The following is a 26126-nucleotide window of genomic DNA, read 5'->3' as shown; positions in this document are numbered from 1 at the left end:
GCATTCTCATTCCGGAAGAGAACAGCTGTCAGTATGCCAGGGGACAGTGATGTGTGGATCCAGAGTGGTGATTCCACCCAAGTTAAGGGAGAGAGTGCTAAATGAGCTACATGAAGGTCATCTGGGGGGAGTGAAAATGAAAAGCCTTGCTAGGGCTTATGTGTGGTGGCCGGGAATCGATCAACAAATCAAAGACCTAACTAAGAGCTGCTTAGGATGCCAGAAGGTCCAAAATGCACCACCACATGCCCCTCTACACCCATGGGAGTGGCCCTCCTCTCCATGGCAACGGGTGCACATTGATTTCGCTGGTCCATTCATGGACTCAATGTTCTTAATAGCAGTGGATGCTCATTCAAAGTGGCCTGAGGTGATAAAGATGTCTTCAACCACTACAGAGAAAACGATTGCAGTCCTACGGACCATATTTGCCAGAAACAGTTTGCCAGAGCAGATCTGCTCTGATAATGGACCACAGTTTGTGTCCGGCGAGTTCCAAAAATTCATGAAAAGGAATGGGGTAAGGCATTACACATCCGCCCCATATCATCCAGCCACCAATGGATTGGCTGAGAGGTTCGTACAAACCTTTAAGAAGGCGATAAAGGCCATGGGCGACGAGGAAATTCCACTACAGCATAAGATAGACAATTTCTTATTAGCCTACCGAAACGCGACACATGCAGTTACCAACCAGACCCCGGCCATGATGTTCTTTAACCGAAGGTTGAGATCTCGTCTGGACTTGCTCAGACCAAATGTGCGAAGAAATGTTGAGGACAAACAATTCCAGTACATCAACGAGAAGCCGACAAGGAGCTTCAATGTAGGGCAACCAGTCTTGGCCTGTGACTATCGAACAGAGAAGTGGCAACCCGGAACGATATGCACAAGACAGGGGCCATTAATGTACACAGTGGATGTCGGTGGAGAACATTGTGAGACGCCACGTCGATCAGATCTTGGCGTCACAGGAACGCGTCAACCCCATGTCTCGAGTACCTGGGGATGAACCCGACATACCGGTAGCATCTACTTCAGACCCAGTAGCAGTAGAACCCGATGAACTACCCGATGAAAAGGGGTCAGAATCGCCTCTGCACCAAGAACAAGAACCTCTGGAAAGGCGCTATCCCGAAAGGGTCAGGAAGCCGCCCCAAAGACTGAATCTATAAATGGACTTTTGTTATTTAATGTACATGTAAAAATGTAATTGTTATTTGAATATCAAGGGGGTATTATTATCTAAAAGGGGAGGAATTGTAGTGTATGTGCCTTTAAGTCAGAACTACTTTTTACAGCTCCTGTATACTGTAGTACCGGCAGTGACCACACCGGTATATAAGCTTTTCGCATGCCTTTGTACCCCAGTCTAGAGATTACCCTCCTCCAGTAAAGACCTGTTATTTGTTAATGTACAGCATCCGTGTGATTATTTATCCACTGAACCACGGATCCAACATTAATGTGGTCCCATCACATCAACGTCGTAACGAAGAAGGCATGCCAACGCCTGTTCTTCCTCAGGAGACTGAAGAAATTTGGAATGGCCCCCCAGATTCTCACCAACTTCTACCGGTGCACCATCGAGAGTATCCTGTCCGGCTGCATCACTACCTGGTATGGCAACTGCACCGCCACAGACCGCAAGGCTCTACAGATGGTGGTGAAAGCTGCACAACATACTATAGGAATTAAACTACCTGCTGTCCAGGATATCTACCCCGAGAGGTGCCGGAGGAAGACCCTGAGAATCATTAAAGACACGGGCCACCCCAGCCACAACCTCTTCGCCCTGCTCCCGTCCGGTAAGAGATACCGAAGCATACGGTCTCGTACGAGTAGGTTTCGAAACAGCTTCTACCCCCAGGCCATAAGACTCATGAACGTATAATTTACTATTATTTATTACTGTTGTTTTATTTATTATTACTGTAGTTCTATTAGTATTTTATCATTGTTATGCCATATTTATTCCAATGTTGGGAGGACTCGTAAAAATCAACATTTCGTTGTGCAGTACACACGTCTGCTGCATATATGACAAATAAAATTGAATTGAATTGAGCCCCAGGTGGGCAGAGGAAACGCTTCAAGGACACCCTCAAAGCCTCCTTGAAAAAGTGCAACATCCCCACCGACACCTGGGAATCCCTGGCCCAAGACCGCACAAAGTGGAGGAGAAGCATCCGGGAAGGCGCCGAACACCTCGAGTCTCTTCGCCGGGAGCAAGCGGAAGCCAAGCGCAGGCAGTGCAAGGAGCGCACGTCAACCCAAGAACCCCACCCACCCGCCCCTTCAACCACCATCTGCCCCACCTGTGACAGAGACTGTAGGTCCTGCATTGGACTCATCAGTCACCTGAGAACTCATTTTTAATGTGATAGCAAGTCATCCTCGGTTCCGAGGGACTGCCTAAGAAGAAGAAGAACCATTTAACCCCTATTGGGGGTGCTAATGCACCAGCGCCACCTGCAAGAACAATGAGGTATTGCATGCCTGAATGGTGGCACCCTCTGGCAACATTCTTGGCCCCAATAAACAAGGACAATTTCTAAATGAAGCTTTATTATAAGAGAGTTTCAAACACCGCCCCTTGACATTCAACGGCATTACCATTGCCGAAACCCCCACCATCAACATCCTAGGAGTCACCATTGACCAGAAACTTAACTGGACCAGCCACATAAATACTGTGGCAACAAGAGAAGGTCAGAGGCTGGGTATTCTGTGGTGAGTGTCTCACCTCCTGTCTCCCCAAAGCCTTTCCACCACCTACAAGGCACAAGTCAGGAGTGTGATGGAATACTCTCCACTTGCCTGGATGAGTGCAGCTCCAACAACACTCAAGAAGCTCGACACCATCCAGTACAAAGCAGCCCGCTTGATTGGCACCCCATCCACCACCTTAAACATTCACTCCCTCCACCACCGGCGCACCGTGTCTGCAGTGTGTACCATCTACAAGATGCACTGCAGCAACTCGCCAAGGCTTCTTCGGCAGCACCTCCCAAACGTGCGACCTCATCCACCTAGAAGGACAAGGGCAGCAGACGCATGGGAACACCGCCACCTCCAAGTTCCCCTCCAAGTCACACACCATCCTGACTTGGAAATATATCGGCCGTTCCTTCATCGTCGCTGTGTCAAAATCCTGGAACTCCCTCCCTAACAGCACTGTGGGAGCACCTTCACCACATGGACTGCAGCGGTTCAAGAAGGCGGCTCACCACCACCTTCTCAAGGGGCAACTAGGGATGGGCAATAAATGCTGGGCTTGCCAGCGACGCCCACATCCCATAAGCGAATAAAAAAGAAAGCAGTCAGTGCAAAGCAATTAGTATTTAAAAGGGACATTTTTCCGTTCAATTGTTCCATGCCATAATGGGAGATATTTGTACACTTACTGGTGTCTTTCAGTCAGTCAGTCAAGAAAGACATGCATTTCTACAGTACCTTTCACGACATCAAGATGTCCCAAAGCGCTTTACAGCCAAGGAAGTACTTTTTGAGGTGTAGTCACTGTTGTAATGTAGGAAACGCAGCAGCCAATTTGCGCACAGCAGGATCCCACAAACAGCAAGGAGAAAATGACCTGATAATCTGTTTTTAGCGATGCTTGGTTGAGGGATAAATATTGCCCAGGACACCAGGGAGAACTCCCCTGCTCTTCTTCGAAGTAGTGCCATGGGATCTTTTACGTCCACCTGAGAGAGCAGACGGGGCCTCGGTTTAACATCTCATCTGAAAGACGGCGCCTCAGACAGTGCGGCACTCCCTCAGCACTGCCCCTCTGACAGTGCTCACAGCAGGATCCCACAAACAGCAAGGAGAAAATGACCTGATAATCTGTTTTTAGTGATGCTTGGTTGAGGGATAAATATTGCCCAGGACACCAGGGAGAACTCCCCTGCTCTTCTTCAAATAGTGGCCGTGGGATCCACCTGAGAGAGCAGACAGGGCCTCGGTTTAACATCTCATCCGAAAGACTGCACCGTCGATAGTACTGTGATGGAGTAGGTCTATGAGCCCATGACTTTCTGACTCAGAGGCGAGAGTGCTACCCACGGAGCCACGGCTGACACCAACTGTAAAAGATTTAGGACATACAGCAGGGAGAAATCTTTTTTACACCGAGGGTTGTGAGGCTTTGGAATGGGTTACCAGAGTTATGATCAATGCAGAGATCAAGTCAACATTTAAGAATAGGTCCGATTGATGCTGAAGGAAAGGGGAATAAGGACATTTGGAAACAAGGCTGGCTCATAGGATTAGAACCACTGCTTGTGTGGGGAATAGATACCAGCACAGCTGGTTGGGCCGAATGACTCGTTTCCGTGTTGGAAATTTCTTGGGTTTTAAAAAAAATTCAGGAGGGAGCACTGCACTGTCGGAGGTGCTGTTTTTTTTGGATGAAAGGTTAAACTGAGACTCCGTCTGCCTTCTCAGGTGGACGTAAAAGATCCCGCTGGCACTATTTCGAAAAAGAGCAGGGGGAGTTCTCCCCAGTGTCCTGGGGCCAATATTTATCCCTCAACCAACATCACTAAAAAAACAGATCATCTGGTCATTATCGCATTGCTCTTTGTGGGAGCTTGCTGTGCGCAAATTGGCTGCCACATTTCCTATAGTACAACAGTGACTGCACTTCAAAAACACTTCATTGGATATAAAGCGCTTTTGGGATATCTTGAGTTCGTGAAAGGCGCTATAGAAATGCAAGTCTTTCTTTCTCTCAAATTGCATGTGCCTGCCCCTTTAAGAAACCGTGCAAAGGGCTTCGTGGATTTCCGTGAGGGTTCGGCAAGCCCGGCCTCGGCCCCGCCCCCTTCCCTCCGAATGCCTCTTCGGCAATCTCCGTCAGCGCTCGGCAATCTCCGCCCGCTCCCCCGTCCTTCCCCGCTTCCGCTCGGCTCAGCCGCTGGAGCCGGTTCCCCCCCTCCGCCGCGCCGTGCACCCTGGGAGTTGTAGTCTCGCCGCCCAGGCCGGCGCCCTCCGCTTCCGTGGCGGCGGCCGGGGCAGGGAGACTACAACTCCCGGCCTGCCCGGCGGCGCCCGCGCCTGCGCGCTGGGCGGGGGAGGGGGGAGGCGAGCCGACAGTGCATTGTGGTAAGATGGTGGCTGCTCCATTGTTCAGCTGTGTGTTTGCAAGAGGAAAAAACCCCCTGAAAAGCGAGCAGCGGAGGAAATAAGGCCTGAAATTCGGATGTAAGGTAATATTGAACCCATCTGTGCAAAAATTGCTGGGAATAGTGGGGTTTGGGGGATTTGGAGTTTTGACTGTAATGGATTGAGAATCTATTAATCACAGTGGGAGCAGCGCACCAGGGCATCTCTGGGCATCATTGGGCCTCTCTAGGCATTAATGGCCGACTCTGGGCATTATTGAACATCATTGGATATCGCTGGGCATTTTTGAACATAATTGGGCATCTCTGGGCTTCATTGGGTATCTCTGGGCATTGAAGAACATCATTGGGCATCTCTGAGCTTCATTGGGTATCTCTGAGCTTTATTGAACATCATTGGGCATCATTGAACATCATTGGGCATCTCTGGGCATTATTGAACATCATTGGGCATCATTGCGAATCTTTGGGCTTCATTGGGCATCTCTGGGCATCATTGGGCTTTTTTTGTCTTATAATACTTCTGTGAAGCACCTTGGGACGTTTTATTACATTAGAGGCACTATATAAATACAAGTTGTTGGGCATCTCGGGGCAGGGGAGCCAGTCTATTGCAGCCTGCAGCACTCCAGCACACTTTAAACCATGGCAACTGCTGCTAATTTATGCTTTATGGGATCCTGGGCTTCATAGAAAGAAAGAAAGAGATTTGCATTTCTATAGCGCCTTTCACAGCCACCGGACGTCCCAAAGTGATTTACAGCCAATTAAGTACTTTTTTGAAGTGTAGTCACTGTTGTAATGTAGGAAATGCGGCAGCCAACTTGCGCACAGCAAGCTCCCACAAACAGCAATGTGATAATGACCAGATCACCTGTTTTAGTGATGTTGATTGAGAAATAAATATTGTCTGATTCAATCGTGGCTTTCAAAAGGGAAATGGATCAGTACCTGAAGGAAAAATATTAGCAGGGCTGCTGGGGAGTGGGACTAGATGAAGTGCTCTTGTAGAGAGCCGGCACGGGCCGAATGGCCTCCTTCTGTGCTGTAACCATGCTATGATTCTAATTTCTCTCTCCTGTTTCCTCACCTTGGATGATTAGTGAACCACAATCATCCGAGATCCAACTTTTGGAAAAATGGGCATGGACCCCTGGCTTACCCCCCACCCCCACTTAACGTAAGGCCCTCCTCACCGCCGTAACGCTCAGCAGCTTACAGTACTGTCGTGCCGTCTCACGGTGAGCGGAGCCACTCGCACAAGCCCTCCAACCCCCCCCCCCCCCCCCCCAAACCCTGGTATCTGCCACCCTCTCCGGAGAGTTGTCAACTTGGCTTTTTATTTCGAGCCAAATTTAATTCCAGAACGATTTATTTTTAACGTTTTTAATAATTGCCACATTTCTTTTGGAAAATTGTGAATTATAAGATGTCCTTAGTCAGTGAGATTTTACACCAATGTGTCAAAAATGTTAAAGAATATATAGGGTAGCTTGATTGCATTGACAGTAACTTTGTACATCAGTTGGAATGTACCTGGAAGAGTGGATCACTGATGCTAGCGACAGATTGAAAGTATAGTTTTGCTCCTTTCATTTTATGTGCATTTTCTGCTGGTTGAGAAGAGGGATGTTCGAGGCCGGGGAAATGGAAGATTTTTCTATTTCAGGCACCCAGTGTCAGCATCAAGCACCCCCAGCGCAGTGAGATGCAGAGTAAATCTTCTTTGCCCCAACAAGGTGCCTCAGCCCAAAATTCAGGAGGCGTCTCCTTTACTGTGCGATATTTCTCATAGCAGCCGCACTGTGGCCTCATCGAGTGATGGGACCATTCGGCGGCTAGTATTGTGCTGTGAGGCCAGACCTGGGTTAAGGATCATTTAAGGATTGTTACAGCCTTTGTATTTTGATAGTATTAATCTGGGCTAGATTGGAACCCAGGTCCCAGAGGCGAAAGGCCAGTGAACTGGACTTCCAGAAGTGTTGTCTTTAAAGAGTAAGTGACTTAAAGAAAGAAAGAAGGCAAGAAATCACGGATTCTGTACTGTACCGCTGCAGGTGTTTGACTCTTGCAGGCGTGTGATTGGGTGATTTTGGACTTCCCTCCTGTTGCGTATCGCGATCCGTTTATATCCACACAGCCTCCCTTCTTGCTCTGCTGTCCGTTGCATGACTACTGGCTATGTTGCTGTGTTCGCTGACAGGAGGTTGCACTGCTCACTGAGGGAGCCGCAGGATTGTTCTTTCTAGAGTTTAGAAGAATGAGAGGAGATCTCACTGAAACTTAAAATTCTAACCGGACTAGACAGACTAGATGCAGGAAGGATGTACCCGATGGCGGGGGAGTCCAGAACCAGTCTAAGGATAAGGGGTAAGCCATTTAGGACTGAGATGAGGAGGAATTTCTTCACCCAGAGAGTGGAGAACCTGTGGAATTCTCTGCCACAAAAGGCAGTTGAGGCCAAATCGTCATGAAATATATTTAAGAAGGAGTTAGATATATTTCTTAAGGCTAAAGGGATCAAGGGATATGGGGAGAAGGCAGGGACAGGGTACTGAATTTGGATGATCAGCCATGATCTCATTGAATGGCGGAGCAGGCTCGAGGGGCCGAATGGCCTACTCCTGCTCCTATCTTCTATGTTTCGCAGGCCCGCCACTACCTCCTCTTCATGTGTGAAGCTGCACAGTGAATATCCCAAGGCTAGCCCAATCCTGTCTTCAGCTGATAAGCACAATATCCAAGTCGGATTCACTGGACAGCGCTTGGAAGTGGGAGAGTGTGTCTAACGGCAACCTGGAGGACGTGAATTCAAATCCCACCCTGGCAAATTATGAAATTGAATTCAATAAATTTGTGGGCTAGTACCAGGAAAAAAATGACCATGAAAACTGGCGGATTGTCATAAAAGCTCACTTGTTCGCCAATGTTCAGGATCTTAAGGGGAACCAACAGGGTCGATAGAGAGAAACTATTTCTGCTGGTTGGGGATTCTAGGACTCTGGGGCAGAGTCTAAAAATTAGAGCCAGACCTTTCAGGGGTGAAATTAAGAGCCACTTCTACACAAAGGGTGGTCGAAGTTTGGAACTCTCTTCCGCATAGAAACATCGAAGATAGGAGCAGGAGTAGGCCATTCGGCCCCTCGAGCCTGCTCCACCATTCAATGTGATCATGGCTGATCATCCAAACTCAGTACCCTGTCCCTGCCTTCTCCCCATATCCCTTGATCCCTTTAGCCTTAAGAAATATATCCAACTCCTTCTTGAATACATTTAATGAATTGGCCTCTACTGCCTTCTGTGGTAGAGAATTCCACAGGTTCACCACTCTCTGGGTGAAGAAATTCCTCCTCATCTCAGTCCTAAATGACTTACCCCTTATCCTTAGACTGATGAGCATCAAATGACAATTGATGCAAGATCAATTGTTAATTTTATATCTGAGATTGATAGCTTTCTGTTAGCCAAAGGTATTAAGGGATAATGGGCAAAGGCGGGCAGATGGAGTTAGGTTGCAGATCAGCCATGAGCCCATTGAATGGCGGAACAGGCTCGAGGGGCTGAATGGCCTCCTCCTGTTCCTATGTCAGGGAGGGGAACCCGCCACCCCGACCTAGTCTGGCCGACGCGAGAGCGGAGGAGCTACAGCGTCTGCCGTTCGGAGGCACTCTGACTAGTAGCCCATCTGAGAATGGCCCAAACTCGCCAAATGGTGGCAAAGGTAGCGGGGCAATGCGTCCCTCACCTAACTGGGAGTGCCTGTTTCTAACAGGATATTGGAATAACTATTCCAGTGCAGAACCCGAACAGCCTGCAGGGCTAGGAAAGAGAACGTCTTTGGTCTTTAGCTGCACAAACCAAAAGGTTCCTGAGTTTGATTCCCCCCCCCTCAGCCTGTGCTGAATTAGTTGATCTCAGTTGGAGAGAGACTGCGATTCGGGGGAATGGTTGGTGGGGGGGTCCTACATTACAACAGGGACTACATTTCAAAAGCACTTCATTGGCTGTGAAGCGCTTTGGGACGTCCTGAGGTCGTGAAAAGCGCTATAGAAATGCAAGTCTACCTTTATATAAAATTTAAATCCTTCTTCCCTGTAATTTTCACCTGTCTCAGGCTGCTGATACTAACCGATCTTGATGTTCTGATTTAGGATCTCTCCACCAGTTGAGCAACGGCGCTAAGAACGGTCCTTCCCAAAACATCCGGTCCCACCAAATTCAAACAGGGATCAAGCAGCGAGTCCGAAATATAAGCACAAATAGGACTGAGGTGCCTGAACACCGAGGGCCGGATTGGGGGGGGGGGGGGGTGGGTGTCAGCGTGTCCCTGTGGAGGTGCAGTGCGGACCCCTCTCATCTTGGCTCCTGAACAATAAAATAAAAAGACCACTTGGACTAGGTGTCCAGTGGGCCACACGGCAGCTATTGAACCATACCCTCCAACTGCCTACAGGACAGGAGGGGAGAAGATTGACCCCTTTCTAAGGCACTGTTGGCCGAGACGATGATCAAGTCTCTTGTTCTCGTAACCCCGGGGAATATTTACAGAGCGGCTTGTATATAAAATAATAAAGAAGCTTTCTTCCTGATCGTCGCAGCGATTGGGGTTTAAAATGGAGACTTGTTGCACTGTCTCCGACTCGTTAACTCATTCTTCCACAAGACCCCGGAGCCCTTTACTACCCCCCCACTTCAGTACTCCCTTCTGCCAAAAACCAACAGGCATCTCCAAGAACTCATCTTCCTGATTCACCTCCTCTTTTCTCCCGCTCCTCCCAACCTTGATGGTGTTCTGCATGGTGGGCCTTGGTTAAGCAACGCCTCGGTTTTAAAATTCTCATCCTTGTTTTCCAATCCTTCCATGGCCTCGCCCCTCGCTATCTCTGTAATCTCCTCCAGCCCTACAACCCTCCGAGATCTCTGCGCTCCTTCAATTCTGGCTACTTAAGCATCCACTGTTGGCCGTGCCTTCAGCTGCCTGGGCCCTAAGCTCTGGAATTCCCTCCCTAAACCTCGCTTTCCTTCTTTAAGATGCTCCTTAAAACCGACCTCTTTGACCAAGCTGTTGGTCACCTGTCCCTAATATCTCCTTATGTGGCTCGGTGTCAAGTTATGTTTGATAATCGCTCCTGTGAAGCACCCTGGGACATTTTACTACGTTAAAGGCGCTATATAAACGCAAGTTGCTGTTGTGGATGTTGGGTTTTCTCAAAATAAACAGAAAAGGGAGGGTGAATTCATCGCCCAACAAACTAAATTGAGTGCCTCCGCCCCATCCAAGTGATCTAGACAAGGGAGCTAGATGTAATAGCTCCAAGTTTGCAGACGACACAAAGCTGGGTGGGCGTGTGTGCTGTGAGGAGGATGCTGAGAAACTCCAGGATGATTTGGACAGGTTGGGTGATTGGGCAGATGCATGGCAGATGCAGTATATTGTGGATAAATGCGAGGTTATCCACTTTGGTGGCAAAAACAGGAAGGCAGATTATTATCTGAACGGCAATAGATTGGGAGAAGGGGAAGTGCAACGAGACCTTGGTGTCCTTGTGCACCAGTCGCTGAAGGTAAGCATGCAGGTGCAGCAGGCGGTTAAGAAGGCAAATGGTATGTTGGCCTTCATAGTGAGAGGATTCGAGTACAGGAACAAGGATGTCTTGCTGCAGTTGTACAGGGCCTTGGTGAGACCATACCTTGAGTATTGTGTGCAGTTTTAGTCACCTTATCTGAGGAAGGATGTTCTTGCCATGGAGGGAGTGCAGCGAAGATTCACCAGACTGATACCTGGGATGGCAGGAACGACGTATGAGGAGAAATTAGGTTATTAGGTTGATTGGGCTTATACTCGCTGGAGTTTAGAAGAATGAAAGGGGATCTCATTGAAACTTATAAAATTCTAACAGGACTAGACAGACTAGATGCAGGAAGGATGTTCCCGATGGCGGGGGAGTCCAGGACCAGGGGTCACAGTCTAAGGATAAGGGGTAAGCCATTTAGGACTGAGATGAGGAGGAATTTCTTCACCCAGAGAGTGGTGAACATGTGGAATTCTCTACCACACAAGGCAGTTGAGGCCAATTCATTAAATATATTCAAGGAGTTAGCTATATTTCTTAAGGCTAAAGGGATACGGGGAGAAAGCAGGGACAGGGTACTGAATTTGGATGATCAGCCATGATCTCACTAAATGGCGGAGCAGGCTCGAGGGGCCGAATGGCCTACTCCTGCTCCTATCTTCTATGTTTCACAGCCCCTAACCAGCCAGATTGCTCCAGTTTCTTAAAGTGTGCGGCAGCCTGGCGCCCTGTTAAATTGACCTGCCCCGTTGCACGTTGCTGGGTCTTGGCTTGTGATGAATTGTGGTTCTGCAGCGCCTCGCCCAAGTGGCCATTGTCGCCGGTGTGGACCCAGACACTGAGCGTTGGCAGGTCATCCCACTGCTGACGGCATCACCGACGTGGACGTGGCCCGATCCCGTTCACGCCTACCTTCGCCCAAGTACGGGCGCTTTTTTCCAAGAGGGGGCCCACTGAGCATGCCTTCAGGAGCGGGTACTCTGACAGATATTTAATATTTTTCCTCTTTCCTCACCCCTACATAAGCAGCAGGTGCAGCGAGGAACCCTACTGACATCTAACGCAGAGTATCTGGAGGTTTATTTTGATTTCGTATTGATCAGAATCCATTGCTGGATCTTCTTGAGGCTTGCCGTTTGTAACTGGGTTTGCATAAAGTTCTTTCCCGCGTACATCTCTATGAACCTTTCTCAGTATCTTAATGTTGCTGTACTTCTCTCCCTTAGGTGTATTTGATCTGATATCAGGTTGTACTTGGAGTGGTTGTTGGGGTGGGGATGGGCCAGTTAGTAACCGGGAGGTGCTGACGAATAGCTGCCCCCACCGCCCCCCCCAGTGGAAATCACTCCGGCACTGTGACGGGACATGTGTCGCCATGGTACTTGCAGTGAAGCTGACCGTGAGGAGTTGGTTCTGCTCCTTTTCGTTCTCCTTCCTCCTCTCCTGCAGACTCTGACTGGTGGCAGCCCTTGAATATCTTGCGCCAGTGGCCATTCTTCACGTGGGAGCCCAGAACCGAGAGCCTCGGCCGGCCATTCGCCCGTACAAACATTGCCCCACCCAGCCTGCGTCCAATACCCACACGTACAGCCCTTCCAGCCAGCGTCATTAGATAGCAGGTCAAAGCCGGGGCCCTGGCTGATTCTCCGCCTTCCGCCCCCCCTCCCCAGCTCGGGGCAACTAGCTGCACCTCAAACGAAGGCAGCGAACTCGGCACAGACCAAACCCGGGACTTTACTGATCTGCATCGATCAGTAACACGCCAAGCGGTGCAGTTAACAAGTGAGCCGGGGGTGGTGGTGGGGTGTGTGATGGCGCAGCTGTGTTGATTAGTGGTGATCCTGTTAACTTTGAGCTGCGCTCACTGTTGCCGGAGTAAGCCATTGTGATCAAAGGGAACGGTGGGGGTCCGGGGGAGTGGAAAATAGCAGCCCTTGCCCTTGCAGAGCCTGATCTATTCTGCTGGGTCAGGGCTTTTTTCTTAGGCAGTCCCTGGGAACCGAGGATGACTTGCTTCCACACTAACAATGAGTTCTCAGGTGACTGCTGAGTCCAATGCGGGACCTACAGTCTCTGTCACAGGTGGGGCAGACGGTGGTTGAAGGGGCGGGTGGGTGGGGTGCTTGGGTTGACGTGCGCTCCTTGCGCTGCCTGTGCTTGGCTTCCACTTGCTCCCGGCGAAGAGACTCGAGGTGTTCGGCGCCTTCCCGGATGCTTCTCCTCCACTTTGTGCGGTCTTGGGCCAGGGATTCCCAGGTGTCGGTGGGGGTGTTACACTTTTTCTAGGGGGCTTTGAGGGTGTCCTTGAAGCGTTTCCTCTGCCCACCTGGGGCTCTCTTGCCGTGCCGGAGCTCCGAGTAGAGCGCTTGTTTTGGGAGTCTCGTATCGGGCATGCGGACAATGTGACCCGCCCATCGGAGCTGATCGAGCGTGGTCAGAGCTTCGATGCTGGGGATGTTGGCCTGAGCAAGAACACTGACATTGGTGCGCCTATCCTGCCAATGGATTTGCAGGATCTTGCGGAGGCAGCGTTGGTGGTACCTCTCGTGGGCATCATTGTGCTATGCCCGCGATTGGCACCGCCAATGCCCCTCGCACCCAGTTCCCAATATGAACTGCGCCAGGCACTTTCTCACTGCCAGGGGCAATCGGGGGCAGACGTGACTGACTGCTGCTGAAGCCCATTTGCCAGGTGGAGTTGGCAGACGCCTTGGAGTGGGTTCCCCACGGGCTGTGACCCACCTCCCCTCCAGTTGCAGGGTGACATGGGCTGCAGGGACACTAAAGAGCTTTGGGGAGTAAATACAATAAGCACAAGGGATCTTTTTTATTCAACAACAAAAACCTGAGCTGTTCAGGTATAGCCAAGTGGCAGGACTGTGCTGAGAGGCCACCCTCTCCAGCTTAGAGTACTCAGGAAGCTATGGACCCACGTGAAAAGACCCTGGTCCACAGAGAGTAACCAGTTTTAAGCGGCGCGATTTGATTGTGAATGTCCCTGGCTCAGTAAGGATGTTTCCACTTGTGGGGGGAGACCTAAACTAGGGGCCATCAATAAGAACATAAGAAATAGGAGCAGGAGTCGGCCACTTGGCCCCTCGGGCCTGCTCCGCCATTCAATAAGATCATGGCTGATCTAGGGCTCAAAGCCACTTCCCAGCCCGCTCCTCATAACCCGTCACTCCCTTATCTTGCAAAAATCTGTCTATCAATATAAGATAGTCACTAATAAATCCAACAGGGAGTTCAGGAGAAACTTCTTTACCCAGAGAGTGGTGAGAATGTGGAACTCGCTGCCACAGGGAGTGGTTGAGGCGAATAGTATAAATGCATTTAAGGGGAAGCTGGATAAACATACGAGGGAGAAGGGAATAGAAGGATATGTTGATGGGGTGAGATGAAGAGGGGTGGGAGGAGGCTGGTGTGGAGCATAAACACCAGCATAGACCAGGTGGGCCGAATGGCCTGTTTCTGTGCTATACTTTCTATGTAACTTGCCGTCACATTATTTGTACTGGCTTGTGAGTTTTTTTAAAAAATCTTCTAACTTTTATTTCTTCCATTTTCTCCTGTCTCCTCTGGATCGTGCTGACTCCCCTAGTGGCAGCAGGGCTCTGATCCCTCTGCCGTCTGAACTTTTTCCATCGGTCAGCTGAGGCAGCTATTTGACCACGGGGAGCGGCGCAGCCTAGCCCACTCCTGCCCTCGCCGGACATCCCGCCCCCCACGCGCACCTTTCAGGCTGAGCATTTATTCGTTCCCTAGCCCGTTGGCACTGAGTCCAGTTGCGGCGCCTGACTTGCTGAAATAAGCTAACTCGGCACAGACCAAACTTGTGACCTTCTCGATCTGTGTGCCTCGGCACCACACCGCTCACCCGCCTAGCCGTCGGCGGACCTCAGTTGCGATTGCGCCCTTTTGAAAAGGGACCCGATCTGAACACGCCCGTGTGAACCTCTGCTCGTGGGCTGGTTCTATGTCTGAAACACACCACTGTCTGGGTCACAGGATTGCTGATCACTTCCATTCCCAGGTTCCTTTCTAGATTTCGTCCCGGTAGTTACTGACAGGCCCCCGACTGGTCTAGCCTATTGCTTTGAGTCTAATTGGCCCAACAATAGTGCCACCCCGTCACTGTATGACTGATCGCACTGTAATACGGTATAGTGCAGCCCTGTCGCTGTGTGACTGACAGACTTCACACTGGTGCAGTCCTGTCGCTGTGTGACTGACTGACCCCACACTGGTGCAGTCCTGTCGCTGTGTGACTGACTGACTCCACACTGGTGCAGTCCTGTCGCTGTGTGACTGACTGACCCCACACTGGTGCAGTCCTGTCGCTGTGTGACTGACTGACTCCACACTGGTGCAACCCTGTCGCTGTGTGACTGACTGACCCCACACTGGTGCAGTCCTGTCGCTGTGTGACCGGCTGACCCCACACTGGTGCAGTCCTGTCGCTGTGTGACCGGCTGACCCCACACTGGTGCAGCCCTGTCGCTGTGTGACTGACTGACCCCACACTGGTGCAGCCCTGTCGCTGTGTGACTGACTGACCCCACACTGGTGCAGCCCTGTCGCTGTGTGACTGACTGACCCCACACTGGTGCAGTCCTGTCGCTGTGTGACCGGCTGACCCCACACTGGTGCAGCCCTGTCGCTGCGTGACTGGCTGACCCCACACTGGTGCAGCCCTGTCGCTGTGTGACCGGCTGACCCCACACTGGTGCAGCCCTGTCGCTGTGTGACCGGCTGACCCCACACTGGTGCAGCCCTGTCGCTGTGTGACCGGCTGACCCCACACTGGTGCAGCCCTGTCGCTGTGTGACTGACTGACCCCACATTGGTGCAGTCCTGTCGCTGTGTGACTGACTGACCCCACACTGGTGCAGTCCTGTCGCTGTGTGACTGACTGACCCCACACTGGTGCAGCCCTGTCGCTGTGTGACCGGCTGACCCCACACTGGTGCAGCCCTGTCGCTGTGTGACTGACTGACCCCACACTGGTGCAGCCCTGTCGCTGTGTGACTGACTGACCCCATATATTTCTGACTCGCAGGATAGCCCCTGTCTGAATTTAGTGGGCCTGGAGGTTTGGAAAGGGATGTTCTTAGCGCTGTTGCCTTAGTCATGGATAAATCCTAAATCAGAAACACCAAGACCTCTGTCCGTATCAACAACATGAGATAAATGCAAATTCATGGGAACGTGGATTTGAACTTTATACATGGCCCATGTAGAGAAAAAGCGGGTACATTCCTGACGTTAGGGTGCTAGTTTTCACCATTCTATACTGCTTTCCAGGAATCGTCAGTGGGGCAAATGGCCACCGCAGCAGTACAGAGCTGAATGTGCATTGGGGGTCTCAACACTGGCACAGTGAAGTTGCGCAGTAGCATGTGTCCTAAATAAATGTAACTGCCCCCCCCCCCCCGGTTTATCTGCAGTTAAACAATGTCGCTGCAGGATTACAGTAAAGAACAATGACTGTTGTGTGAAATTTCCCCATGACGGAATTATGCAAAGAACCAGCAGCACAGTTTTCGATTTTTGCCCATCTAAAATTGGGTTGTGTGTGGCGAGAACGGCTTGAGCTGTTGAACAATGGTGAAGTGCTGGTGGCGATGAGGTGTGCGAGCCATTTGAGGCAGCAAGTTCCGAGTAAGACACAAGAAGCATATTAGCACATCATTAGAAGTTTATTGTATTCAGGTTTTTTTCCCCCTGTGGCGAGGGGGATTGACAGGGTAGGTGCTGAGAGGCTGTTTCCCCTGGCTGGAGAGTCTAGAACTCGGGGGCATAGTCTCAGGATAAGGGGTCGGCCATTTAAGACCAAGATGAGGAGAATTTCTTCACTTGGAGGGTTGTGAACCGTTGGAATTCTCTGCCCCAGAGGGCTGTGGAGGCTCAGTCATTGAGTATATTCAAGGCTGAGATCGATAGATTTTTGGACTCTAGGGGAATCGAGGGATATGGGGATCGGGCGGGAAAGTGGAGTTGAGGTCGAAGATCAGCCATGATCTTATTGAATGGCGGAGCAGGCTCGAGGGGCCGTATGGCCGACTCCTGCTCCTAATTCTTATTGTTCTTATGTAATATACCAGCTATCTGTGGTGTATTAGAATCTTGGGTATAGTGTACACTTCCTTTAAGCATCGCACTTCCTGTTAAAATTTGCCATCACGCTTTAGATGTTACATTTTAGTGTATCCTCTGACTCGTCAGCAATGCCAATGGAGATCTGATATCACACTTTTTTACAGATGCAGCAACAACTTGTATTTATATAGCGCCTTTAACGTAGCAAAACATCTCAAGATGCTTCACAGGAGCGATTATCAAACAAAATTTGACACCGAGCCTCAGAAGGAGATATCAGGACAGGTGACCAAAAGCTTGGTCAAAGAGGTAGTTTGAAGGAGCATCTTAAAGGTGGAGAGGTTTAGGGAGGGAATTCCAGAGCTTAGGACCTGGGCAGTTGAAGGCCAGTGGTGGAGCGCAAAGAAATCTTAAAATGCTGGGTGCCCCTGAGCTGCAGTCTGAATTTTCCAATCTGCCGAGTCCAAACAGCAATGAATCTGTGATTGATCTGAGCCCGTGTTTACTTCACAACAATTAGACCTTGTTGCCTTAAGTGGACATGGCCGGTCCTTAGCAGCAGAGTAATACTTTTTTTGTCGCGCTGTACAGCGCTCTGGTCCTTATTAATCAGCACGGCATCCTTTCAACCGCTTACTTATCAGTTGTCTCTCGTTTCTTTAGCGGTTCCTCTCCTGATCCGGAATTATGGAAGAAGATGAAAACCAGGATCCACAGCAGAACGAGACTCCGGGGGATGAATCGGGATTGGATCAGTGCACTGAATCGCACAGGGACAGAGGTACCGTAAAACAATCTCTTCATTGATTTCTGCCCTACCCTCCTGAAGGTGCTAATTCCACCAAAACCGGCATCTCTCGGGTGCCTCGTCCAAACGGGAATTCTTCACGTCTGAGTTTAGACGGTTAGTATCAGCAGGCTAGTTGTCCATGGATGGGGACGGTAGGAACATAGGAATAGGGCTAGTCCTTTCAGCCTCTCGAGCTTGTCCTGCCATTCAATTAGATCATGCCCTGGCCTAACAAAAATCTTATCAATCTCAGTTTTGAAGTTTTCAATTGAACCCCCCCCCCAGCCCCAACAGCTTTTTTGGGGGAGAGAGTTCCAGATTTCCACCGCCCTTCGTGTGAAGAACTGCTTCCTAGCCTAAGGAACATCAACCGGTGTTCATGCTCCTGATTTAAAAAGAGAAAAGTTGTTTGTTTTCTATATCGGGCAGGCCAGCGGTGAAGTATTCCATGGTGGATGTGTCGTAGTGGACCAGGACTACACGGTGTCGGTGTTTGGTCGCTGGGTAGTCCGCGTGCGTCTCACTGGTGCACTGTAGTAAGTTAGATGCTTTTTGGCCTTGCATTCAAATCCAGGCCAGATCGATGGGTTGGGATGGAAGCTCCTTCGCTTGTTGGCTGCAAGGCTCCTGTGTGAAATGACGTGGGTGCTCCTGATCCAGTTTCCCGTAGGCGTTTTCCATAGCACAGAATGATCCCAAAGTTGGCACCCGCCTCTCGCCATCTAACCAACTGCTACCACCGCTTTCCTGTGGTTCCACCATTGGTCCTTCTTAGCTTCGCTGGCCAGACTGGAAGACCTACCTCCCCTTCCATGTTTGCTTTCGCTAAAAACTCTGCAAAGCCCAAACTTGTTCGAGTTCTGATGAAAGGTCATCGACCTGAAAGGTTAATCTTTTGTTTCTCTCTCCACCGATGCTGCCTGACCCAGTGAGTGTTTTCAGTACTTAGTTCACATTTCCAGCATCCACTGTATTTTGATTTGGTTTTATTGAACACTAGCGAGGCTGTTTTAGCATCTCTCTCCCTTTTGGACGGGGACGGGGATGCAAGCTGTCTGGTGGATGATTGCTGTCTCGCCTCTACCCCCTCCCCCTTCATTCCTCACTCTCCTTTACTTCTCTGTACCTGCCTTGTCTTCCTATTTTATCAATAGTGCTATAGTCAGTCTGCTTCTGAACTTTCCTCTCCTTTCTAAGCTCTTCCTCTTCCCCATGTCCTCACTCTGTTGAAATCAGAACTTGCCACACTGTCTTCTATGTTATTCTTTCCCAGACCCAGGTGGAACTCCTCATTTCTGTTGGTCTTCCCTTCCTCCTACAGTTTTTTAAAATCTTAATAGACTTGTACAATCTACGCTTGGCATCAGCTAGCCAGGACTTGACCTCATCTCTTTTCTTTTCGATGTTGTGCTCGCTGACCTACATTGGCTCCCGGTTAAGCAACACCTCGATTAAAAAAAATTAAAAAAAATTCTCATCCTTGTTTTCAAATCCCTCCATGGCCTTGCCCCTCCCTATCTCTGTAATCTGCTCCAGCCCCACAACCCTCCGAGATCTCCGCACTCCTCCAATTCTGGCTTCCTGCGCATCCCCGATTTTCATCGCCCCACCATTGGCGGCCGCGCCTTCAGCTGCCTGGGCCCTAAGCTCTGGAATTCCCTCCCTAAACCTCTCCGAATCTCTACCTCTTTCTCCTCCTTAAAATCTCTCTCTGCCCTAATATCTCCTTATGTGGCTCGGTGTCAAATTTTGTTTGATAACGCTCCTGTGAAGCGCCCTGGGACGTTTCACTATGGTAAAGTTGCTATATAAATACAAGTTGATGTTGGTGCTGTTCTGTCCTATAAACCTTGGTCCTTCACATCGGTCTCGCAATAGAAAGGGAAGAAATGTCAGTCGCACTTACAGAAACCACAGCAACCTGCATTTATATCGCACCTTGAACGTAGTAAAACGTTCCAAAGCGCTTCACAGGCGGACTAGTGAGGGAAACAGAATACTGCTGCACTTCTCTGGGGCGTTCCTCTGAGGTTGGGGCAGAGTAGAGGGCATCTAACCGTGCTATAACTGACCTGGGAATGCTGCAAGTGCTCAGTTCTCCAGCATTAACATCCCTTGCCTTGTTGAGCCCACTAAAAGGCTTTTTAAAAACTCCGATCGTACCAAAGAGTCTCTTGCTGTGTAATCCCATTTGAACTGTGATTACTTTCTTTCTCCCTTCCCTTAAATCTCATTGCAAGGCTGAGAGGACAGACGAGGAGCCTGCTATGAGGCATCTGTTAATGGTGTTTGTGAGACAGCTGCTGGGAGCTGCGTGAGCTAGCCTACAGGAACAATCCTATCCTCGCTACTCCATGCTGAAGCATGTTGACTGGGCACACTTATTATTCATTCATGGGATGTGGGCCAGCATTTATTGCCCATCCCTAATTGCCGCTTGAGAAGGTGGTGGTGAGCCGCCGCCTTGAACCGCTGCAGTCCGTGTGGTGAAGGTACTCTCTCAGTGCTGTTAGGGAGGGAGTTCCAGGATTTTGACCCAGCAACGATGAAGGGACGGCCGATATAGTTCCAAGTCCGGATGGTGTGTGACTTGGAGAGGAACTTGGAGGTGGTGGTGTTCCCATGTGCCTGCTGCCCTTGTCCTTTTGGGTGTTGGAGGTCGCGAGTTTGGGAGGTGCTGTCGAAGAAGCCTTGGCGAATTGCTGCATCACTTCATGTGGAGAAGCATGCTGGCAGACCATGGGGTGCTGCACCACTGGACAGTCCCTACTGAACTAACCTTTAGACTACAGGGAAACTCTTGTGTCTGTGGGACAACTGACTCACACTCTGAAAATAAGCACAAATAAAGCTACTCAAACTTCAGGAATAGTTTTACTATTGTAATACATTCATTCTAAAATGATAAAGATTACAAATATTACTTAAGCATGTACGATCATTGTTTGTTCTCCAGTATTCTTAGGCTGAGGGGTGACCTGATAGAGGTTTTTAAGATTATGAAAGGGGTTCGATAGGGTAGACGTAGAGAAGATGTTTCCACTTGTGGTCGAGATCAAAACTAGGGGTCATGAATATAAGATGGTCATCAATAAATCCAAGAGGGAATTCAGGAGAAACTTCTTTACCCAGAGAGTGGTGAGAATGTGGAACTCGCTACCACAGGGAGTGATTGAGGCGAATAGTATCGATGCATTTAAGGGGAAGCTAGATAAACACATGAGGGAGAAAGGAATAGAAGGATATGGTGATGGGGTGGGAGGAGGCTCGAGTGGAGCATAAACACCGGCATGGACCAGTTGCGCCGAATGGCCTGTTTCTGTGCTGTACATTCTCTCTTCTCGTACTTTTTTAAAAGCTTAATTTTATCTTCACCCCCTCCCCCACCTAATTTAACATATCTTTTCTATTCATCCTTCCCTTAAAAAAAACATTGTCCTGAACTGTTTTTGCTTACCTACCTCACTCCGCTTACCACCAGTTTGTTCTTTGACCTGTATTAAATGAAGATGAAAAACAGGGGATGTCTCTAAGAGTTGTTACAAGGTGATCATTGCCAGCTTCCAGCTCTGCCGGGTACTATTTTAAACCGCGGCTTTGTTTCCCTGTGTTGCAGGCGCTGAACAGGTACGGCTGATCCTACAGCCACTGAGGAGGAGCCCGCACAGTAAACGTGCCGAGTGCAACGCCTCGACGCAGGCGAGCTGCAGCACTTCGCCGTGCGCGCAGCAAGTTAAGGTAACGTTTAGCACTGTAGCGTCGTGCAGCTGGCGCGGGGCAGGTGTCTCGGGGGTTCCCCTGCTGTCGCAGTCGGATCAGTTTACGGAGTGGCAGTGAGCCGCGGGTCTGATATTCACAGAGTCATAACGGCACAGAAGGAGGCCATTCGGCCCATCGAGTCCGTGCCGGCCCTCTGTGGAGCAATCCAGTCAGTCCCATTCCCCCGCTCTATCCCTGTAGCCCTGCAAGTTTATTTCCCTCAAGTGCCTATCCAGCCTCCCCTTGAAAACATTGAGTGTCTCCGCTTCCACCACTTCCGTCGGCAGTAAGTTCCAAGTCATCACCATTCACTGCGTAAAAAAGTTTTTCCTCACGTCCCCCCTGTATCTCATGCCCAAAACCTTAAATCTGTGTCCCCTAGTCCTTGTACCATCAACTAGTGGGAGCAGCCTTTCCCCGTCTAGCCTATCCAAACCCATCATAATCTTGTACACCTCTATCAAATCACCCCTCAACCTCCTTTGCTCTAATGAAAACAAATCCAGCTTCTCCAACCTGTCCTTGTAGCTAAGATCCCCCATCCCCAGAACCATTCTGGTAAATCTCCTCTGCACCTCTCTCAAGGGCCTTCACATCCTTCCTAAAGTGTGGTGACCAGAACTGGACGCAATACTCCAGTTGTGGCCTAACCAGTGCTTTATAAAGGTTCAGCATAACTTCTCTACTTTTGTACTCAATACCTCTATTTATGAAGCCAAGATCCCATATGCTTTGCTAACCACTCTCTCAATATGACCCGCCACCTTCAGGGACCTATGCACATTAACTCCCAGGTCCCTCTGTCCCTGCACACTCTTTAAAACTGTGCCGTTAAGTGTATATTGCCTCGCCCTGTTCCTGCTGCCAAAATGCATCACCTCACACTTCTCTGTATTAAATTCCATCTGCCACTTGCCTGTCCATTCTGCTTGCCTTTCTATGTCCTGTTACAGTCGATTGGTATCATCTTCACTGTTTGTCACACCCCCAAGTTTGGTGTCATTGGCAAATTTAGAAATTCTACTGTGTTCCAATATCCAGGTCATTTATATATATACTGGCTGGGGAGCCCCGCGTTGCGAGGGCAATTTTGGGGCGCGAGGGCAATTTTGGGGCGTTTGGTCTCCCTGCCCCTGTGTGTCCCCCCTCTCCCTGTCATGTCCTCTCCCTGTCCTATCCCTCTCTCCCTCCCCTCCCCTCTCTCCCTCCCTCCCCTCCCCTCCCCTCTCTCCCTCCCCTGTCTCCCTCTCCCCCCCCCCCTCCCCCACTCCCCTCTGTCCCTCTCTCCGGCCCCTCCCCCTGCCTAGCGCCTGAGGTCCGGTGCCGTTGCTGAGGTCCCCCGCGTATCGCACGGCTGATGGACGGCCGCTGCGGGCGGGCGGGCAGCGCATGCGCGGTGAGTGCGGGCGGCGCATGCGCGGTGAGCGCGAGCGGCCCGCGGGAGCCGGCAAGGCCGTTAGCGAGCGGGAAACTTTGGGCGGTGCGCCCGCGCTCCGTCCGCGACACCTGAGAGGGGGAAGTAGAGAGAGGGAGAGAGGGAAGAGGAGAAGGAGAGAGAGGGAAGAGGAGAAGGAGAGAGAGAGGGAAGAAAGAGAGAGAGAGAGAGAAATTTTTTCAGCTTCAGGCCCCGAGTCCCCCCTGCGCGAGGGTGAGGAGGAGGGGGGGGGGGGTTGCTAAACACAATATAAAACTCAAATAAATTGTTAATTAATTGCCTAACACATAATTGAAATATTTACCTTAGTTCCCGAACACACACAAAGTGTGGGGGAAAAAATAGTGGAAAATCAAGATGGCGGCCACTCACCTCGGTTCAGAAGGATAAGGCCCGCCCACACACGCACCGATTGGTCGACCGGTCAGGTCACCGAAGCGTAGGATTGGTCAATCGTCGAGTCACTCGACACTCAACTGTAGGAAGACCTCGACGTCACACGGTCGCTAATGAGATGCTAATGAGCGGAACGCTGAACGTTTTTGGGATACCGCGGGCGGGATTTTTGTCCGGCCGAAACGTAAATACGCCTATGACCGGTCCGGAATCGCAAGCTTTCTTTTGAGGCGACGCGCGCGTCGGTACGCTCTGTAACTTCCAAACGTATAGAGACCAGGCGGACAGACAGACAGACAGACAGACAGACAGACAAGAGCCGCTTTATATATATAGATACTAGCTGGGGAGCCCCGCGTTGCGAGGGCAATTTTGGGGCGCGAGGGCTATTTTGGGGCGCTTGGTCTCCCTGCCCCTGTGTGTCTCCCCTCTCCCTGTCATGTCCTCTCCCTGTCCTATCCCTCCCTCCCCTGTCTCCCTCCCTCCCTCCCCTCGCCCACCCGCTCCCCTCCCCACCCTCCCTCCCCTCCCGTCGCCCACCCCCTCCCCTGTCTGTGTCCCTCCCTCCCCCGCTCCCCTCTGTCCCTCTCTCCGGCCCCTCCCCCTGCCTACCTGAGGTCCGGTGCCGTTGCCAGAGCGGGAATGCTGAGCGGCGGCCGGCGCCGGGAGCGGGCTCTCGCGGCCGGCGCATGCGCGCTCAGTGCGGCCGGCGCGAGTGCCCCGCGATTTCCAGAGGCTCGCGCGCCCCCACGATTTCCCGAGGCTCACCACCCCCCCCGCAATTTCCCGAGGCTCTCCCCCCCCCCCCCCCCCGCGATTTCCCGAGGCTCTCCCCCCCCCCCCGCGATTTCCCGAGGCTCTCCCCCCCCCCCCCCGCGCGATTTCCCGAGGCTCCCCCCCCCCCCCATTAAATTGTTATTTAATTCCCTAATATATCATTAAAATATTTACCTTAGTTCCCTAACACACAGAAAGTGTGGGGGAAAAAATCGTGAAAAATCAAGATGGCGGCCACTCACCTCGGTTCAGAAGGATAAGGCCCGCCCACACACGCACCGATTGGTCGACCGGTCAGGTCACCGAAGCGTAGGATTGGTCAATCGTCGAGTCACTCGACACTCAACTGTAGGAAGACCTCGACGTCACACGGTCGCTAATGAGATGCTAATCAGTGGAACGCTGAACGTTTTTGGGATACCGCGGGCGGGATTTTTGTCCGGCCGAAACGTAAATACGCCTATGACCGGTCCGGAATCGCAAGCTTTCTTTTGAGGCGACGCGCGCGTCGGTCCGCTCTGTAACTTCCAAACGTATAGAGACCAGATGGACAGACAGACAGACAGACAGACAGAAGAGCCGCTTTATATATATAGATATATATCAAAAAAGCATCTCTGGTTTGCGCATAGTTAGCCACTTATGGCACTATTTCGAAGAGGAGCTGGGGAAGTTCTCCCCAGGTGTCTCGGCCAATATTTAATCCTCAATTAATATCACTAAAACAGCTTATCTGGTCATTATCACGTTGCTGTTTGTGGGACCTGCTTAGCCTCCGGACATCCCAAAACACTTTACAGCCAATTAAGTTCTTTGAAGTGCAGTCACTGTTGTAATGTAGGAAACATGGCAGCCAATTTGTGCACAGCAAGCTCCCACAAACATCAATGAGATAATGACCAGATCATCTGCTTTAGGTGTTAATTAAGGGATAAATTAACACCCAGGACACTGGGGAGAACTCTTCTTCAAAATAGTGCCATAGGGGCTCTTACGGCAGACGGGGCCTCGGTTTAACGTTTCATCTGAAAAATGGCATCTCCGACAATGCAGAACTCCCTCAGTACAGGTACTGCACTGGGAGTGTCGGCCTAGATTTTGAGCTCAAGTCTCTGGAGTGGGGATTTGAACCCGCGACCTTCTGATTCAGAGGCGAGAGCGCTGCCCACTGAGCCACAGCTGACACCGTAGTCCAGTAACTAACATATCATCTTGTGTTGTCAATCACGGTAACATTGCCATAGTTTGAAGTAACTTTTCTATAAGACTGTGTGACACAGAGCGTGTTGGAGGCGAGAGTGCTGACCCACTGAGCCACGGCTAACACACACAGTGACAGAATGTCGTCTACATAAGAACATAAGAAATAGGAGCAGGAGCAGGCCGTTCGGCCCCTCGAGCCTTCTCCGCCATTTAATGCGATCATGGCTGATCTGATCTTGGGCTCAGCTCCATTTCCCTGCCTGCTCCCCATAACCCTTCACTCCCCTATTGTTCAAAAATCTGTCTATCTCCACCTTGAATATATTCACTGACCCAGCCTCCACAGCTCTCTGGGGCAGAGAATTCCACAGATTCATGGCCCTCTGAGAGAAGAAATTCCTCCTCATCTTAGTTTTAAATGGGCGACCTTTTATTCTGAAACTATGCCCCCATTTCTAGATTCCCCCACGAGGGGAAACATCTACCTTATCGAGCCCCCTCAGTATCTTGTATGTTTCAATAAGATCCCCTCTCATTCTTCTAAACTCCAATGAGTATAGGCCCAACCTTTCCTCATAAGTCAACCCCTTCGTCTCCGGAATCAACCTCGTGAACCTTCTCTGAACTGCCTCCAATGCAAGTATATCCCTCCTTAAAGAAGGAGACCAAAACTGTACGCAGTACTCCAGGTGTGGTCTCACCAACGCCCTGTACAGTTGTAGCAGGACTTCACTGCGTTGATACTCCAGCCCCCTTGCAATAAAGGCCAACATTCCACTTGCCTTCCTGATTAGTTGCTGTACCTGCATGCTAACTTTTTGTGTTTCATGCACAAGGACCCCCTTGGGTTATGGACAAGTGCAAATGAGCTGACGCCATCACACCGGCCAACGCTAAACGAAAACTCTCTGATTTATTCCCCAGAACACCTTGCAGCACTCAAGAGGTATGAATGTGGCCACTCG

At 50.5% G+C, this 26126-nt stretch overlaps 1 protein-coding gene across 1 annotated transcript in view; it reads left to right on the top strand.

The window, feature by feature from the left end:
• The first annotated feature begins 5068 nt into the window (after positions 1-5068).
• The window catches only part of scaf1 (SR-related CTD-associated factor 1), a 43085-nt gene continuing 22027 nt past the window's right edge, over positions 5069-26126 (top strand). The window contains exons 1-4 of the mRNA XM_085969210.1: positions 5069-5213; positions 17465-17582; positions 21208-21329; positions 26086-26118. Coding sequence (XP_085825336.1) covers positions 17489-17582; positions 21208-21329; positions 26086-26118 — 249 coding nt within the window. The 5' untranslated portion in view covers positions 5069-5213; positions 17465-17488. The remainder of the gene's footprint in view (positions 5214-17464; positions 17583-21207; positions 21330-26085; positions 26119-26126) is intronic.

The sequence above is a fragment of the Somniosus microcephalus genome, chromosome 28 (genome assembly GCF_052327205.1).
Source record: "Somniosus microcephalus isolate GS21.2 chromosome 28, FLI_Smic_1.0, whole genome shotgun sequence".
NCBI lineage: Eukaryota > Metazoa > Chordata > Chondrichthyes > Squaliformes > Somniosidae > Somniosus > Somniosus microcephalus.
Note: the sequence above shows the minus strand (reverse complement) of the source record. Positions and strands in the feature narration are given on the sequence as shown.